The sequence below is a fragment of the Panulirus ornatus genome, chromosome 18 (assembly GCF_036320965.1).
Source record: "Panulirus ornatus isolate Po-2019 chromosome 18, ASM3632096v1, whole genome shotgun sequence".
Classification (NCBI taxonomy): Eukaryota; Metazoa; Arthropoda; class Malacostraca; order Decapoda; family Palinuridae; genus Panulirus; species Panulirus ornatus.
The window spans coordinates 45,391,014-45,409,581 of NC_092241.1; the positions used below are offsets into that span (position 1 = coordinate 45,391,014).

General features: G+C 40.1%; 1 protein-coding gene across 13 annotated transcripts in view; it reads right to left on the reverse strand.

Annotated features, from left to right (window-relative positions):
* The window catches only part of LOC139755047 (uncharacterized), a 196,776-nt gene that overhangs the window by 120,174 nt on the left and 58,034 nt on the right, over positions 1-18,568 (reverse strand). For 4 of the 13 annotated variants that reach the window (XM_071673029.1, XM_071673035.1, XM_071673037.1 and 1 more), the window contains one exon: positions 1,034-1,061. The exons of 7 other annotated variants lie outside the window; for them this stretch is intronic. In XM_071673029.1, coding sequence (XP_071529130.1) covers positions 1,034-1,061 — 28 coding nt within the window. Of the gene's footprint in view, positions 1-944; positions 1,062-18,568 lie in introns of all 13 variants that reach the window. 2 more of the 13 variants (XM_071673034.1, XM_071673041.1) reach the window with 1 other exon arrangement.

The following is an 18,568-nucleotide window of genomic DNA, read 5'->3' on the forward strand; positions in this document are numbered from 1 at the left end:
TGTAAGCATGACAACACTATGATATGTGTGAGCATTGCAACACTATGTGTGTGAGCATGGCAACACTATATGTGTGAGCATGACAACATTGTGTGAGCATGGCAACATTATGACATGCAAGCCTGGCAACACTATGATGTGAATGAGCCTGGCAACACTATGATGTGTGTGATCCTCGCAACACTATATGTGAGCCTGGCAACACTATGATACGTGTGAGCCTGGCAACACTATGATACGTGTGAGCCTGGCAACACTATGTGTGTGAGCCTGGCAACAGTTTGGGACGTGGGAGATTGGCATCACTATTATATATGGAGGCTGGCAACACTATATGGGAGACTGGCAACACTATGATATAAGGGAGGCTGGCAACACTATGTGGGAGACTGGCAACACTATGATATCTGGGAGGCTGGCAACACTATGATATCTGGGAGGCTGGCAACACTATGATATATGGGAGGCTGGCAACACTATGATATATGGGAGTCTGGCAACACTATGACATCTGGGAGGCTGGCAACACTATGATATATGGGAGGCTGGCAACACTATGACATCTGGGAGGCTAGCAACACTATGATATATGGGAGGCTGGCAACACTATGACATCTGGGAGGCTAGCAACACTATGATATATGGGAGACTGGCAACACTCTAACATTAAACTGGGCTATGGGGCAACATCTGGGAATGAAAACATATGGAACACTAATAACAACAGTTGTACATGCTGTGTATATTGAGATAATAACAACAGTTGTACATGCTATGTGTATATTGAGATAATAACAACAGTTGTACATGCTATGTGTATATTGAGATAATAACAACAGTTGTACATGCTATGTGTATATTGAGATAATGTCACTGTTGCAACATGTGAGAAAGCAAGTCATTGTAACACAATGTGGCTTGGCATCATCTATAGGAAAACTCACTGTCCTTAACGTGACAACACAGGGACATGCGGTCAGGGACCTCGTCAGAGTGGCAACACTGTAACTGGTGGGACCCTAGAAACACTCACATGCAAGGTACTGGCAACACTGAAGAACCTGAAATCATAAAAGTATAAAGTAAGAGACACTCGAGGTGGTGGCAGGAGGGCAGACTGGCAACATTAATATAGGAACACTATAACATGTGGGAATATTAACATGGCAACACTCATAAGTGGGAATAGTAACATGACAACACTATAACATGTGGGGATATTAATATGGCAACACTTTAAGTGGGAATAGTAACATGAAAACTCAAATATGTGGGAATATTAACATGGCAACACTCATAAGTGGGAATAGTAACATGACAACACTATAACATGTGGGAATATTAACATGGCAACACTTATAAGTGGGAATAGTAACATGAAAACCCTGACACATGTGGGAATATTAACACGGCAACACTTCAACAAGTGGGAGTATCAACATGGCAACACAAACATGTGAGTATTTTAACATGGCAACACCTTAACATGTGGGAACGATATCATGAACAACTCTTCAATAAATAATGCACATGTGGCAACACTAACATAAGGGAGAATTAGCATGGCAACCATCATTATAAAGAAACATTAACATAACACTTCAACATGAACCATTAACATGGCAACACTTCCACACATGGATGCATTAGCACGGCAACACTTCCACACATGGATGCATTAACACGGCAACGCTTAAGAATGGGGATGCATTAATATGGCAACGCTTGAAATGGATGCATTATCATGGAAACACCTCGACAAGTACATGCACTAACACTGTAACATCTCATGTGGAAACATTACCATGGCAACACATCAAGTGGATACATTAAAAAGGAAGCATTTCAACAGATGGATGTATTAACATGATAACACTTCAACATGTGGAAACATTATGAGTGGAAAACTTAGTATGAGAGAGAGTTAACATGGCAACATTTCAACATAAGGAAGAGTTAACAAGGCAACATTTCAACATAAGGGAGAGTTGATATGGCAACATTTCAACATAAGGGAGAGTTAACATGGCAACATTCCAACATAAGGGAGAGTTAACATGGCAACATTTCAACATAAGGAAGAGTTAATAAGGCAACATTTCAACATAAGGGAGAGTTGATATGGCAACATTTCAACATAAGGAAGAGTTAACAAGGCAACATTTCAACATAATGGAGAGTTGATATGGCAACATTTCAACATAAGGGAGAGTTAACAAGGCAACATTCCAACATAAGGGAGAGTTAACATGGCAACATTTCAACATAAGGGAGAGTTAACAAGGCAACATTTCAACATAAGGAAGAGTTAACAAGGCAACATTTCAACATAAGGGAGAGTTGATATGGCAACATTTCAACATAAGGGAGAGTTAACATGGCAACATTTCAACATAAGGGAGAGTTAACATGGCAACATTTCAACATAAGGAAGAGTTAACAAGGCAACATTTCAACATAAGAGAGTTAACATGGCAACATTTCAACATAAGGGAGAGTTAATATGGCAACATTTCAACATAAGGGAGAGTTAACAAGGCAACATTTCAACATAAGGGAAAGTTAACAAGGCAACATTTCAACATAAGGGAGAGTTAACATGGCAACATTTCAACATAAGGGAGCGTTAACAAGGCAACATTTCAACATAAGAGAGAGTTAACATGGCAACATTTCAACATAAGGGAGAGTTAACATGGCAACACTCCAACATAAGGGAGAGTTAACATGGCAACATTTCAACATAAGGGAGAGTTAACAAGGCAACATTTCAACATAAGAGAGAGTTAACAAGGCAACATTTCAACATAAGAGAGAGTTAACATAGCAACATTTCAACATAAGGGAAAGTTAACAAGGCAGCATTTCAACATAAGGGAGAGTTAACATGGCAACATTTCAACATAAGGGAGCGTTAACAAGGCAACATTTCAACATAAGGGAGAGTTAACATGGCAACATTTCAACATAAGGGAGAGTTAACAAGGCAACATTTCAATATAAGGGAGAGTTAACAAGGAAACATTTCAACATAAGAGAGAGTTAACAAGGCAACATTTCAACATAAGGGAGAGTTAATATGGCAACATTTCAACATAAGAGTTAACAAGGCAACATTTCAACATAAGGGAGAGTTAACATGGCAACATTCCAACATAAGGGAGAGTTAACATGGCAACATTTCAACATAAGGGAGATTTAACAAGGCAACATTTCAACATAAGGGAGAATTAACATGGCAACATTTCAACATAAGGGAAAGTTAACAAGGTAACATTTCAACATAAGGGAGAGTTAACAAGGCAACATTTCAACATAAGGGAGAGTTAACATGGCAACATTTCAACATAAGGGAAAGGTAACAAGGCAACATTTCAATATAAGGGAGAGTTAACAAGGAAACATTTCAACATAAGAGAGAGTTAACAAGGCAACATTTCAACATAAGGGAGAGTTAACATGGCAACATTTCAACATAAGGGAGCGTTAACAAGGCAACATTTCAACATAAGAGAGAGTTAACATGGCAACATTTCAACATAAGGGAGAGTTAACATGGCAACATTTCAACATAAGGGAGAGTTAACATGGCAACATTCCAACATAAGGGAGAGTTAACATGGCAACATTTCAACATAAGGGAGAGTTAACAAGGCAACATTTCAACATAAGAGAGAGTTAACAAGGCAACATTTCAACATAAGGGAGAGTTAACATGGCAACATTTCAACATAAGGGAGAGTTAACAAGGCAACATTTCAACATAAGGGAGAGTTAACATGGCAACATTTCAACATAAGGGAAAGTTAACAAGGCAACATTTCAACATAAGGGAGAGTTAACAAGGCAACATTTCAACATAAGGGAGAGTTAACAAGGCAACATTTCAACATAAGGGAGAGTTAATATGGCAACATTTCAACATAAGGGAGAGTTAATATGGCAACATTTCAACATAAGGGAGCATCAAGAGGCAACACAACTCCAGGAAACATTGACCCGTATTCAAGAACCACACGACGGACGGTCGACTTCACGAAGACTGCCAAGTTTGACATGGTTGTATACACGAACCTGGTAATGCCACCACGCAGGTCGACGCTGATTGGCTGGCTGGTATGACTATGTGATGAATTATTGGAACGTTGCAAAGGTGGTCTTCGCAAGGGGACCCCCTTGCGATAAGACTTTACGACGGAAAATAATCGTTGACAATTACATACTTTATCTCGTAAATCATCATTTATACATTAAACATATTCGAAATTATTATCCTATGCTAAAAAGATGGGAATTCGAATAAAAGTCACAGGAAAATTATTTTTTCGAGTCTGGTCCGAGTCTTACCGCTACTTAAGAATGTTTATGTTTTGCCAAAGACAATGCGATATTGTCTTTGATGTTTTGCCAAAAACATTCTCAAGTAGTGGTAAGACTCGCACCAGTCTCGAAAAAAATATTTCCTGTGACTTATTCGAATGCCCATCTTTTTAGCATAAGATAATTTCGAATGTGTTTAATGCATAAATGATGATTTACGAGATTAAATATGTAATTGTCAACGATTATTTTCCGTCGTAAAGTCTTATCGCAAGGGGGTCCCCTTGCGAAGACCACCTTTGCAACGTTCCAATAATTCATCACATAGTCATACCAGCCAGCCAATCAGCGTCGACCTGCGTGGTGGCATTACCAGGTTCGTGTATACAACCATGTCAAACTTGGCAGTCTTCGTGAAGTCGACCGCCCGTCGTGTGGTTCTTCCGTACAGGACATTAACTTAACTTTAACCATTAACGTGGCAAGCGTATGAATACATTAGTATGGCAACAATTCAACGTGAGAATGCATTAGGATGGCAACACTTCAACGTATGGATGAATTAACAGTGCAACACCAACATGGCAAGTATCAACATGGCACACTAACATGGGGAAGTATCAACATGGCAACACCAACATGGAAAAGTATCAACATGGCAACACCAACATGGGAAGTATCAACATGGCAACACCAACATGACAAGTATCAACATGGCAACACCAACATGGGAAGTATCAACATGGCAACACCAACATGGAAAAGTATCAACATGGCAACACCAACATGGGAAGTATCAACATGGCAACACCAACATGAAAAGTATCAACATGGCAACACCAACATGAAAAGTATCTACATGGCAACACCAACATGGGAAGTATCGACATGACAACACCAACATGGCAAGTATCAACATGGCACACCAACATGGGGAAGTATCAACATGGCAACGCCAACATGGAAAAGTATCAACATGGCAACACCAACATGGGAAGTATCAACATGGCAACACCAACATGACAAGTATCAACATGGCAACACCAACATGGGAAGTATCGACATAACACCAACATGGCAAGTATCAACATGGCACACCAACATGGGGAAGTATCAACATGGCAACACCAACATGGAAAAGTATCAACATGGCAACACCAACATGGGAAGTATCAACATGGCAACACCAACATGGAAAAGTATCAACATGGCAACATCAACATGGGAAGTATCAACATGGCAACACCAACATGAAAAGTATCTACATGGCAACACCAACATGGGAAGTATCAACATGACAACACCAAAATGGCAAGTACCAACATGGCACACCAACATGGGGAAGTATCAACATGGCAACACCAACATGGAAAAGTATCAACATGGCAACACCAACATGGGAAGTATCAACATGGCAACACCAACATGACAAGTGTCAACATGGCAACACCAACATGGGGAAGTATCAACATGGCAACACCAACATGGAAAAGTATCAACATGGCAACACCAACATGGGAAGTATCAACATGGCAACACCAACATGAAAAGTATCAAAATGGCAACACCAACATGAAAAGTATCTACATGGCAACACCAACATGGGAAGTATCAACACGGCAACACCAACATGGGAAGTATCAACATGGCAACAGCAACATGAAAAGTATCAACATGGCAACGACATGAAAAGTATCTACATGGCAACACCAACATGGGAAGTATCAACATGGCAACACCAACATGGGGGAGTATCAGCATGGCAACTCCAACATGGAAAAGTATCAACATGGCAACACCAACATGGGCAAGTATCAACATGGCACACCAACATGGGCAAGTATCAACATGGCAACACCAACATGAAAAGTATCTACATGGCAACACCAACATGGGGAAGTATCAACATGGCAACACCAACATGGAAAAGTATCTACATGGCAACACCATGGGCAAATATCAACATGGCAACACCATGGAAAAGTATCATAGCAACACCAACATGGAGAAGTATCAACATGGCAATACCAACATGAAAAAGTATCAACATGGCAACACCAATATGGGGAAGTATCAACATGGCAACACTTGAACATGCGAATGCATCAACATGGCTACACTCAACATGAGAGAAAATCAACATAAAGACGCTGATGATGTGGAAGCATTAACATGGCAACACTTCAACATGAACATTAACATGGCAACATTTCCACGTTTTTTCTATGTTCAAGACTCCAATTACGGAGAAAAGTCCACATCAAGGCCGAGCCTTTAATGAAATAAGAGAACATAATGACACGGAACAAGAAATTACAAAGGATTGAATTGATGCATTTTGGAGGAAGTGGAAAACCTATCTTTTGAGATGTTCCAGGTCATAGTTATTGGGAAAGACATGAGAAGGTAGAGAGTTCCAAAGCTTCGACGTGTAGGGAAAGATGCAGGTATCAAAACGGCCCACCCTTGAGCTGCCGATGGCTACACGGTAATCATGTCAAGCAGCAGCTTGCCGAGTATTGCGTGGTCTAGCTGGTGGTGGGGGAACACAAGCAGCCAGCTCTCAGGAGCAAAAACCAAAGTAATACCTATAGAAGAGGGAAAGTGAACCAACATTGCGGCGTAGGGCAAGGGGGTCAAGTTTGAAGTTATCCTGGGACAGTTTACAAGTCGGATCTGCTTTCGATTCCACTTTATCAAGTAAGGATGCAAAGTTAGAACCACCCCAGATGTGAGAGCAGTACTCCATACAAAGACAAAACAATTCACTGTACAAACGGAGCAACTGTTCAGAAAATAAGTTTCGATATCTATACAGGACACCCAGTTTCTTAGAGGTAAACTTAGCTATTTCTGTAATGTGGGGTTTCCAAGCGGTGGAATTACAGAACCTTCAAAGGGGAGACGAGAGTTGAGGAGTTTTCGACAGAGAGATGGGTAGAAACTGGGTCTTGCAGGTATTAAACTTAACAAGATTTTGTGTACCCCAGTGAAATATTCTGTTCAAGTCTGAGTTTATTGAGGAAGTTGTGTCAAGACGAAATACAGATCGAATGATAGAAGAGGGACCAAAATTGAAGGATGTGGATGAATACAGTGTTGAGTCGTCAGCGAATGAGTGCATTCTATTATTTGTGGAGGAGAGGAAATCGATAAAAAAAAAAAAGGATACACTTTAGAGGACAGGACAGAACCTTGGGGGACACCGCTGTTGATGGAGAACAAGGGGGGAGAGCTGATCCATCAACAACCACAGAGATGTATCGGCCAGAGAGGAAGCTAGATATGAAGGAGCAAAGTGAGGGAGGGAAGCCAAAAAGAGGGTAGCTTAGAGATGAGACCCTGATGCCACACCCTGTCAAAAGCCTTGGATATGTCAAGGGCAACTACACTCGACTCTCCAAAATCTTTCAGAGATAATGACCAGACGTCAGTAAGTTAGGAAAGAATATCACCAGTGGATCTCGCTTTACGGACGCTATACTGGTGATCAGAGAGAAGACTGTGATTTTCGAGGTGTTTAAGGATATGGGAGTTGAGAGGGGGATTCAAAGACTTTGAAAATGGTAGATGTCGTTGCAATAGGACGATAGATAGAGCGATCAAAAGGAAAATTTTTAGTTTTAAACAGAAACGGAACAAACGAGAAATCACAGGTGCAAGTTCGGAGGCACACACTCAGTACACGGGGATGGATGCCATCAGGACCATAAGCCTTGCTTGTGTCCAGAGAGAGAAACGCTTTTCGGACAGTTCTGTGAGACATTACGGGAAGAGGCATAGGATTAGTAAGGGGAACATCAGGGGTGAAGGAATGTTAGAGTCATCCAAGGTGGAGTTAGAGGAGAAACGGCAACCAAAGAGTTGCTTTGTCTACGGGAGAGACAGCTATAGTACCGTCAGAACGGAAAAGTGAAGGAAAGGTAGAGTGACAGAAGATGTTAGAGATGTCCTTGGCTAAAGACCAGAAAGACCTATCAGTGGATGACAAGGAAAGGTTATCGTACTTACTTTGAATACAGGAACACTTCGCCTCACGGGTAACGTGCTTGCAGTAATTACGGGCAGGAAAGGAATTACAAATAATTGGGAGATGTAAAAGAGGAAGCGACAGGAGGTCAAGAGGAAGTGCATGGGTTCAAAAAGACGGCAAATGAGTCGAGGTGAGGGAGTAACTTTAAACTTTAGGAAGATAAGAATATGTTTTGGAAGGAGGTAAATGATGTGCGAAAGAGAAAACAACAAAAGCTGAATGAGAGTCAGAGGAAGGAGAGTTTTTCCATGCCGGACATGCCTGATCCCTTGTCAGAATGGAAGCATCACCATGGAAACACATCATCATGTGGAGGCATCAGCACAGCAACACACACACACGTGGCGGACCATCAACATGATGGTATAACACAAGGCAGCATTAACATGGCAACACCAACATGTGGAGCATTAATATGGCAACACTTTACCATGTACAGAATGACAAGAAACACTGCAACACATGTGACACACGAAACACTGGGGTGCAAGCTAGCAGGAAGGCTGGCAGGCATGTGCACGACTGGATGATGAGGGTGGGGAACAGACAGTGCTGACCCACAGGTAATGGTGTACCAGTTACAACACAGTTCAACACAGTCGTGTGTGGACCAGGCATGCTGCACTGACAACAGAAAATTGTCATGTTAAGAGTCATATTTCCGTGTCACACAGTACATGGTTCTGCAACACCTGGTGGACTGATGGAAGGAAGTGTTCAGTTTTTTACATCTTTTTTTTTTTACGTTTACGGTTTAAGTCAGTGGTTGAACAGGAGCCTAACCTTACCATGTCATGGTTGAGTGGGTGGGTGTATGGATGATAAACTAGGGTGTGGGTGGGTGTGGGTAGGTGTATGGATGATACACTAGGGTGTGGGTGGGTGAAGCCTACAATTTGGGTACATATACATATATATATCCTTGTGGTAGGGTAGAAATAATTCTACCTCCGTATTCCCCGCGTGTCGTAGAATACGACTAAAAGTGGAAGGGGGGCGGGGAGCCCTGGTAACCCTCCCCTCCTTGTATTTCAATTTCTAAAATGGGAAACAGAAGAAGGAGTCACGCGGGAAGTGCTCATCCTCCTCGAAGGCTCAGACTGGGGTGTCTAAATGAGTGGATGTAACCAAGATGATAAGAAAGGAGAGATAGATAGTACGTTTGAGGAAAGGAACCTGGATGTTTTGGCTCTGAGTGAAACGAAGCTCAAGGATAGTCTTAGGAGTAAAGTCAAGAGTTGTGGGAGTGTGTGAAAGAATATAAGGAAGTAAATTCTAGAGTTATGTGGGTAAAACTGAAAGTAGATGGAGAGAGATGGGTGATTATTGGTGCCTATGCACCTGGTCATGAGAAGAAAGATCATGAGAGGCAAGTGTTTTGGGAGCAGCTAAGTGAATGTGTAAGCAGCTTTGATGCACGAGACCCTCGGGGTATTAGTGATAGGTGATTTGAATGCAAAGGTAAGTAATGTGGCAGTTGAGGGAATAATTGGTGGGCATGGGGTATTCGGTGTTATGAACTGAAATGGAAGAGCTTGTGGATATCTGTGCTGAAAAGACTGGTTTATAAAGAGGGATATACACAAGTATACGTATGTGAGTAGGAGAGATGGTCAGCGGACATTATTAGATTACGTATTAATTGACAGACGTGTAAAAGAGAGACTTTTGAATGTAAATGTGCTGAGAGGGGCAACTAGTGGGATGTTTGATCACTATCCTGTGGAGGCAAAGGTGAAGATTTGATGCGATTTTTGGAAAAGAGAGTGGCGAGAGGGAGAGAGCTTGGAAAAGGAGACTTGTGTCAAGAAATACCATCAGATGGTGAATTCAGAATGGCATAATGTGATATGAATGAAGCAAGGGGAATGGGTGAGGAATGGGAGGTATATAGGTAATCAGTGATGGCATGTGAGGTATATAGGTAATCAGTGATGGCATGTGATATGCGAAAGGTGGGAAAATAAAAAAAGGTAGTGAGTGGTGGAACGAAGAAGTAAATTTCCTAATGAAAGAGAAAAGAGGCATTTGGGCAGTACAAACAGGAAAGGAATTACAAATAATTGGGAGATGTAAAAGAGGAAGCGACAGGAGGTCAAGAGGAAGTGCATGGGTTCAAAAAGACGGCAAATGAGTCGAGGTGAGGGAGTAACTTTAAACTTTAGGAAGATAAGAATATGTTTTGGAAGGAGGTAAATGATGTGCGAAAGAGAAAACAACAAATGGGGACATCGGTGAAGGCGGCAATTTTGAATGTTTGTTGAATGTGTTTAATGATACGAGTGGCTGATGTAGGGTGTTTGGGTCGCGGTGGTGTGCGAAGCGAGAGAGTCATTGGGAGTGGTTTGGTGAAGAGAGACGAGGTGGTGAAAGCCTTGCGGAAGATGAAATGCGGCAAGGCAACTGGAGTGGATGGTATTACAGTTAAATGTATTGAGAAAGGAGATGATTGTGTGGTTGAGTGGTTGGTAAAGATGTTCAGTATATGTATGTATCATGTGGAGGTACCTGAGGATAGGCGGAATGCGTGTATAGTGCCATTTTATAAACACAAGGAGGATAAGGCGAGTGTTCAAACTACAGAGGCATAGGCCTGTTGAGTATTCCTGGAAAATTGTAAGAGAGGGTACTGATTGAGAGGGTGAAGGAATGTACAGAGCATCAGGATGGAGAGCAGCAGTGTGTTTTCAGAAGTGGTGGAGGATGTGTGGATTAGGTGTCCTTTTTAAAGAATGTGTGCGAAAAAAATTAAAAAACAGATGGATTTGTAAGGCATATATGGATCTAGAGAAGGCATAGGATAGGGTTGATAGAGATGCTTTGTGGAAGGTATTAAGAATATATGGTGTGGGAAGTAAGCTGCTAGAAGCAGAGAAGTTTTCATCAAAGGTGTAAGGCATGTGTAAGCGTAGGAAGACAGGACAGTGGATGATCCCAAGTGAAAGTTGGTATGCGGCAAGGGTGTATGACGTCACCATGGTTATTTAATTTGTTTATGGATGGGGTGGTGAGGGAGGTAAATGCAAGTGTCTTGGAGAGAGGGGCAAGTATGCAGTCTGTCGGGGATGAGAAGGCCTGGGAAGTGAGTCAGTTATTTGCTGATGATACAGCACTGGTAGCTGATTCGAGTAGGAAACTGCAGAAGTTGGCAACAGTGTGTGTGAAAGGAGAAAGTATAAAGTAAATGTGAATAAAAGCAAGGTTATTGGGTTCAGTAGGGTTGAGGGACAAGTTAGTTGGAATGTAATTTGAAAGGAGAAAAAAAAAAAAACTGGAGAAAGCAAAATATTTATGTATCTGGGAGTATACACGGCAGCGAATGGAACAATAGAAACGAAAGTAAGTCATAGGGTGGGGGAGGGGGCGATAGTTCTGGAAGCGATGAAGAGTGTGTGGAAAGAAAAAACGTTATCTTGGAGGGCAAAAATGGATAAGTTTGAAATATTGTAGTCGCAGCAATATCATATAGTTGCGAGGCGTGGGATATAAGTAAGATTGTGCGGAGGAGGGTGGTGTTGGAAAAAAAAAAATGTTTGATGACAATGTGAGGTATGAGGTAGTTTGAACGAGTAAGTAATGAAAAAGTAAAAGAGATGTGTAGTAATAAATAGTGTGCTTGAGAGAGCAGAAGAGGGTGTGTTGAAATTATTTGGACACATGGAGAGAATGAGAGGAAAGGTTAACAAAGAGGATATATGTGTCAGAGGTGGAGGGAACAAGGAGAAATGGGAGACCAAAATTGGAGGTGGAACGATGGAGTGAAAAAGATTTTGAGCTATTGTGGCCTGAGCATGGAGGGTGAAAGGCGTGCACGGAACAGAGTGAACTGGGATGATGTTGTATACCGGGGTAAAACTTAGCGATGTTAGAGGACTTGCACAAAGAAGTTTCAGGAGATATCGAATCTGGAGTGACAAAAAGTGGAAGTGAATGAAGCCAGGGCAGCGGGTGAGGAATGGGAGGTATTTAGGTGAACAGTGATGGCATGTGTAAGAGATGCATGCGGCATGAGGAAGGTGGGAGATGGGCAGATTAGAAAGGGTAGTGAGCGATGGGATGAAAATGCAAGTGAAAGAGGAAAGATAGACGATTGGGCGGTGTTTATCGGGAGGGAATGCGGATGATTGGAACGTACATAAGAAAAAGCTGCAGGAGGTCAAGAGGAAGGTGCAAGGGTTCAAAAAGAGGGCAACTGAGAGTTGGGATGAGAGAGTATCATTAAACTTTAGGGAGAATGAAAAGATGTTTTCGAAGGAGGGAAATAATGCGCGAAAAAGATGTTTTCGAAGGTAAATAATGCGCGAAAGACAAGAAAACAAAGAGTGACATCGATGAAGGGAATAAAATGGAAAGCGGTAACAGGTATTGATTACTTAAGGAGGAGCTGGAGTATATTATGAAGGACTGATGAAAGCATTTCATGTTAAAGCGGCAAATGTAGGGTGTTTGGGTCGGGGTGGTGTGCAAAGTGAGAGTCAGGGAGAATGCTTTTGTGAAGAGAGAAGGGGTGACAAAAGCCTTGCGGAAGATGAAATGCAGCAAGACGGCGGTATTGGATAGTATTGCAGTTGAACTTATTAAGAAATGGAATGACTGTGTGGTTGATCTGGTTGTTAGGGATCTTCATTGTATGTATGGATCATGGTGAAGTGCCTGAGGATTGGCGAAATGCATGTATAGTGTCAGAAGTAAGGTGGATGTGTTAGAAATTATATGTTTAAGTGCAATATGTTGTGTGAGGTGGTTTGATCGAGTGAGCAATAAAATAGCAAGAACGTGACGTGGTTATAAACAGTGTGGTTGAGAGCAATGAGTGTGTATTTAAATGGTTTTGGGCATATGGAGAAAGTGTCGGAAAAGGTTGACAAAGAGGATATATGTGCCAAGTGGAAAGAACAAGAAGCGGGTTACTAAATTGGTGATGGAAGGATGGAGTAAAAACGACATGTGATCGGGACCTGAACATGTAAGAGGATGAATGGCATGCACGGGATAAGAATGAATTGGAAATATGTGGTATACTGGGGGTCGACGTGCTGTCACTGGACCGAGTCAGTGCTTGTGAAGCGGCCGCGGTAAACCATGGACAGTCCTGTGGGGCCTGGATGTGGACGGGGATGAGCGAAAGCGGCCGTTTTACGTCTGTTCCTGGGCTAACTTGCTAACGAGAAAACGGCGAATATAGAAATATTCGCATATAAGTAGAATGAAAATATTTTAGATATAGTTTAATGGTTGCTGTTTCACGTATATATGTATGTATATATATATATATATATATATATATATATATATATATATATATATATATATATATATATAGATAGATAGATAGATAGATAGATAGACAGATAGATAGATTGATACAGATAGTCCACGGGGAAAATGAAACACGAAAAGTTCCCAAGTGCACTTTCGTGTAATAATCACATCATCAAGGGAGACACAAGAGAGAATTATAACAGTCAGTTGATATACATCGAAGAGACGAAGCTAGGACGCCATTTGGTAAACATGTGATTGTCCAAAACATGTTTTGGACAATCACATGTTGTAAATACTAATACTGTTATTTGCCTGAAGATATTTCAAATCACAGCAAACGCTTCCCTCTGGTTTAGTAACAAAATGCTAATCACGTAGCATTATATCGTACAGTAACTATTATTCAGAATAACAACAGTTGTACGGCACAAAACTGCTTGAGCGACAGTACAACAGCCATGTTTTTGTATACATTTCAGTTGAGCCGCGTCTGTAAACCTTCCCGAGTGTTGCACGTCAGGACTCACCATGTAACACTTCCCGAGTGTTCCACGTCAGGACTCACCATGTAACACTTCATACGTCAAACATTCCATCCAGTTCATGTGTGAACTTTTCCTCTCTGGAAGATCTGGATCTCAATGTGGTACGCATACGCCATGGTTAGCATTATGCGATGAAATTCATTTCTGGTGAAATGCAATGCCGGGGTTTGGCCAGTACCACAGTGAATGATGATGTTTCCTTATGTGTAAATATACTTTTCCTCTGTATCTTGTTTTCTTTCCTTTGTTCCTAGTCTGGCCTTTTACTACGGTTGTCTCATTATTTTCGCGGGACAGACGTATCCCTAAATCTCCGCGATGTAAACACAACAGTTTTTATAAACCGAATTTTTTTGGGTTGAAACCTCCGTACTGGTTGTGTGTGGACAATACAAGTGTCTTAGGGAGGTCGATAATAACCACATCAGAGGATCTACACTTGGCAACTTATTTACACAGGCTATAATAATGATAATAATAATAATAATAATAATAATAATAATATAATAATAATAATAATAACAATAATGATAATAATAATAATAATAATAATAATAATAATAATAATAATAATAATAATAACAGTTATTATTATCATTACTATTATTATTATTATTATTATTATTATTATTATTATTATTATTTATACACTCTTTAACACAGACGTTATTATCATTATAATTTATATACTTTAAGACAAGGAACGTGATGCTAGGGAGGGGGTATGACAAGGGAAAATGGGATAATTAACATAAAAATAGATGAATCACTTGTAGAGATCATAAGAACCAATGAAAACACGTCACCTAACTTGACCAAGAAGCCGTCTTCAGCTTTAATTATAATTACCTGTCAGGGTCATTAAGGCCGGCAACGTCAAGCTACATTCATCAACGGAAACATCTTTAACATTTTCTTAAGGTTAATTCTAAGACCACACATCATGTATGCTGCCCATCAACATGGTGAAGACTGATCGCTAATGAGATGTGTGAGTCCAGACGGGTTTGTGTGGTTGTGTCAAGGCAAACACAATGCCTATATGTCTTACAGCAACTGAATGTAAACACAGCCAAAACACTTCATTAATAATATCAATATTAAGTTACATGTACGCTACTAGAATAAATCAAGTTACATGTACGCTACTAGAATAAATTAAGTTACATGTACGCTACTAGAATAAATCAAATTATATGTACGTTACTAGAATAAATTAAGTTACATGTACGTTACTAGAATAAATCAAGTTACACGTACGCTACTAGAATAAATCAAGTTACATGTACGCTACTAGAATAAATTAAGTTACATGTACGCTATTAGAATAAAGCAAGTTACAGGTACGTTACTAGAATAAATCAAGTTACATGTACGCTACTAGAATAAATTTACATGTACGCTACTAGAATAAAATCAAGTTACATGTACGCTACTAGAATAAATCAAGTTACAGGTACGCTACTAGAATAAATCGTTACATGTACGCTACTAGAATAAATCAAGTTACACGTACGCTACTAGAATAAATCAAGTTAATGTACGCTACTAGAATAAATTAAGTTACATGTACGCTATTAGAATAAATCAAGTTACATGTACGCTACTAGAATAAATTAAGTTACATGTACGCTACTAGAATAAATCAAGTTACATGTACGCTACTAGAATAAATTAAGTTACATGTACGCTACTAGAATAAATCAAGTTACATGTACGCTACTAGAATAAATCAAGTTATGTACGCTACTAGAATAAATCAAGTTACATGTACGCTATTAGAATAAATCAAGTTACATGTACGCTTCTAGAATAAATCAAGTTAATGTACGCTACTAGAATAAATTAAGTTACATGTACGCTACTAGAATAAATCGTTACATGTACGCTACTAGAATAAATCAAGTTACATGTACGCTACTAGAATAAATTAAGTTACATGTACGTTACTAGAATAAATCAAGTTACATGTACGCTACTAGAATAAATTAAGTTACATGTACGTTACTAGAATAAATCAAGTTACATGTACGCTACTAGAATCAATTAATACATACACGTTACTACAATAAATTAATTGTGGTTTTCATGGATTCTATTGATAAATAAATACAGGAAAAAATTCCCAATTTTTTCTATCATTTTTCCTAATTTTCATGACCCTCCCCACTACCACTTTTTTTTTCCATGATTGTATGATTAAGTATTGTCCTTATATCACACCAGGACCCTTCTAAGGCACATCAGTAAGTGCTAGGATTACATTACTTTTCTACAGGATTACATTACTTTTCTAACACTTCCACGGCCAAACATTACTTTGCTCGTGCTCTTCAACTACATATTTACATATATATGTTCCTTCCGCCGATAATTCCCACGTATTTCTCTTACTCTCATACTAGGAACGAAAATGCTTTTGAACTTACTACACTGCCATGAATAAGACTCCCTGAGTAGCACCTCCTTTCCCTCCGGGAGCACGACGGGACGACCTTAATTGGGTCGTACCGAGGAGAGCAACGGTACGACCCAGGAGAGCGGCGGTACGACCCTGGAGAGCGGCGGTACGACCCTGGAGAGTGGCGGTACGACCCTTGATGTGTATGTGACAAACCTTCAGCTGGCTGGCCGGCGGGTTATCATACCAGTAACAAATATGCTCAAAGCCTCAGACATCATATATAAGGGCCGTAACGTCGTGCACAACCATGATATATTATCAAATAATAAGAATCCAACAACTTAACCAGTATAATATATTTCTTGTCATTGGTCAGATAAACTTGGTACAACAGACGACCGGATATAAAGTTTTATTTTGGCTAAGGAACACCGTCTGTATTGCCACATAGTCTCCTGTTCTTCCACGCAACATAGCGGCATTCCACCGTAAACACAAAGGAAATCAAGCTCTCTCTCTCTCTCTCTCTCTCTCTCTCTCTCTCTCTCTCTCTCTCTCTCTCTCTCTCTCTCTCTCTCATTCTAGAATGGAGGCTCCAGCCACGGAATAAAGTCCACCTCAAGGCTAGGCCTTAATTGAAATATAAGAGAGTTTGACGAAAAGGAAAGAGAAGAGACAAGGGAAAGTATTCAAGAGTTTTGGATAAAGCGAAAAACCTCTTTTAAAATGTGTCGAGTTATAGTTACTCAGAAAGACATGAATCTGTTCTCCCTTCGTCTTACAACATCTATTTCCTATTCATATTCAAGTCATTCTGTTACGGTTAAAAAAAAAAAAAAAGCCATTGAACAAATATATAAAATTTGATTGACTTTTTCTTGTATGCTTTATAACTCACACAATAAAAGCTTAGTTTAAATATAACTTGATCATTTTGACAAACGTGTACCAGAGGTCAGTGACAGCAAAACTCACTAAGAGCCACACGATATTGCTGGTTCATAGCACACTACTGGGAACCAAATTATAATGTTGGTCGAGCTTTTGATCCGCCATGTGTGTTTCCACCATATGATAACCACTCGTGACATTATTTATGGTAAAGAAAGAGTAGAAGAGAGGTATTTATAACGAGTTAAAACATATTCAACAAGTTCAAGAGATAAGGATTAACAAATGATGAAGTTTGTAGTAAATGGAGAGAATATATCAATGAAGTATTGGAAGAGAAGGCAGTAACTGTCCCACTATATAAAGAACGTGTGAGTAAAGATGAATATCATCCACCACAAGTCTCCTGGGCATAGTTTCCAACTGTATGGTAAGATCAGTGACTGATCGCGTTAAAGGACTGAATGCCAGGTTGACGAGGAAAACGGTGGGTTCAGGAGAGAAAATGTATAAATAGAAAAGATTTTCCCCCACACTGTAATGGATGTTTTAGATAAAATGTGTATACAACGTTGGTGGATTCAGAAAAGGTATATGATAAATTGGACAGCCAAGATAACACTGGGAAGTGTACACGGAAGACTTTTGATGTTAGGTTATTATATACCAGAAACTATGTGTATGTGTGTGTGTGTGTGTGTGTGTGTGTGTGTCACATTCACCGTACTGTCTTGATACACTTCTCACTCGCACCATATATTCAAAACACCTTCCATAAGGCATTTCTCTCGGCGTTATCATGTTTTCTCCGGTTCCATAAATGCCACGTACAAATCCTATCGTAAGTATTTCTCTCATTCTTCAAAGCAAACATCTGATCCACATATCCTCTACCACTCCTTAAACCACATCGTTCCTCCTTAATCTAATGTTCTGTGCATGCCACCACCCTCTCAAATACCATTCGTTCATTCAGCTTACCAGGTACTCTCAAACTATTACCTCTGTAATTCGACCACTTACTTGCCTTTAAACAACGGCACCATACATGCATTCCACATCTTCAGACACCCCTCCATAATCGATATATACAATGAATATCCTGTTCCC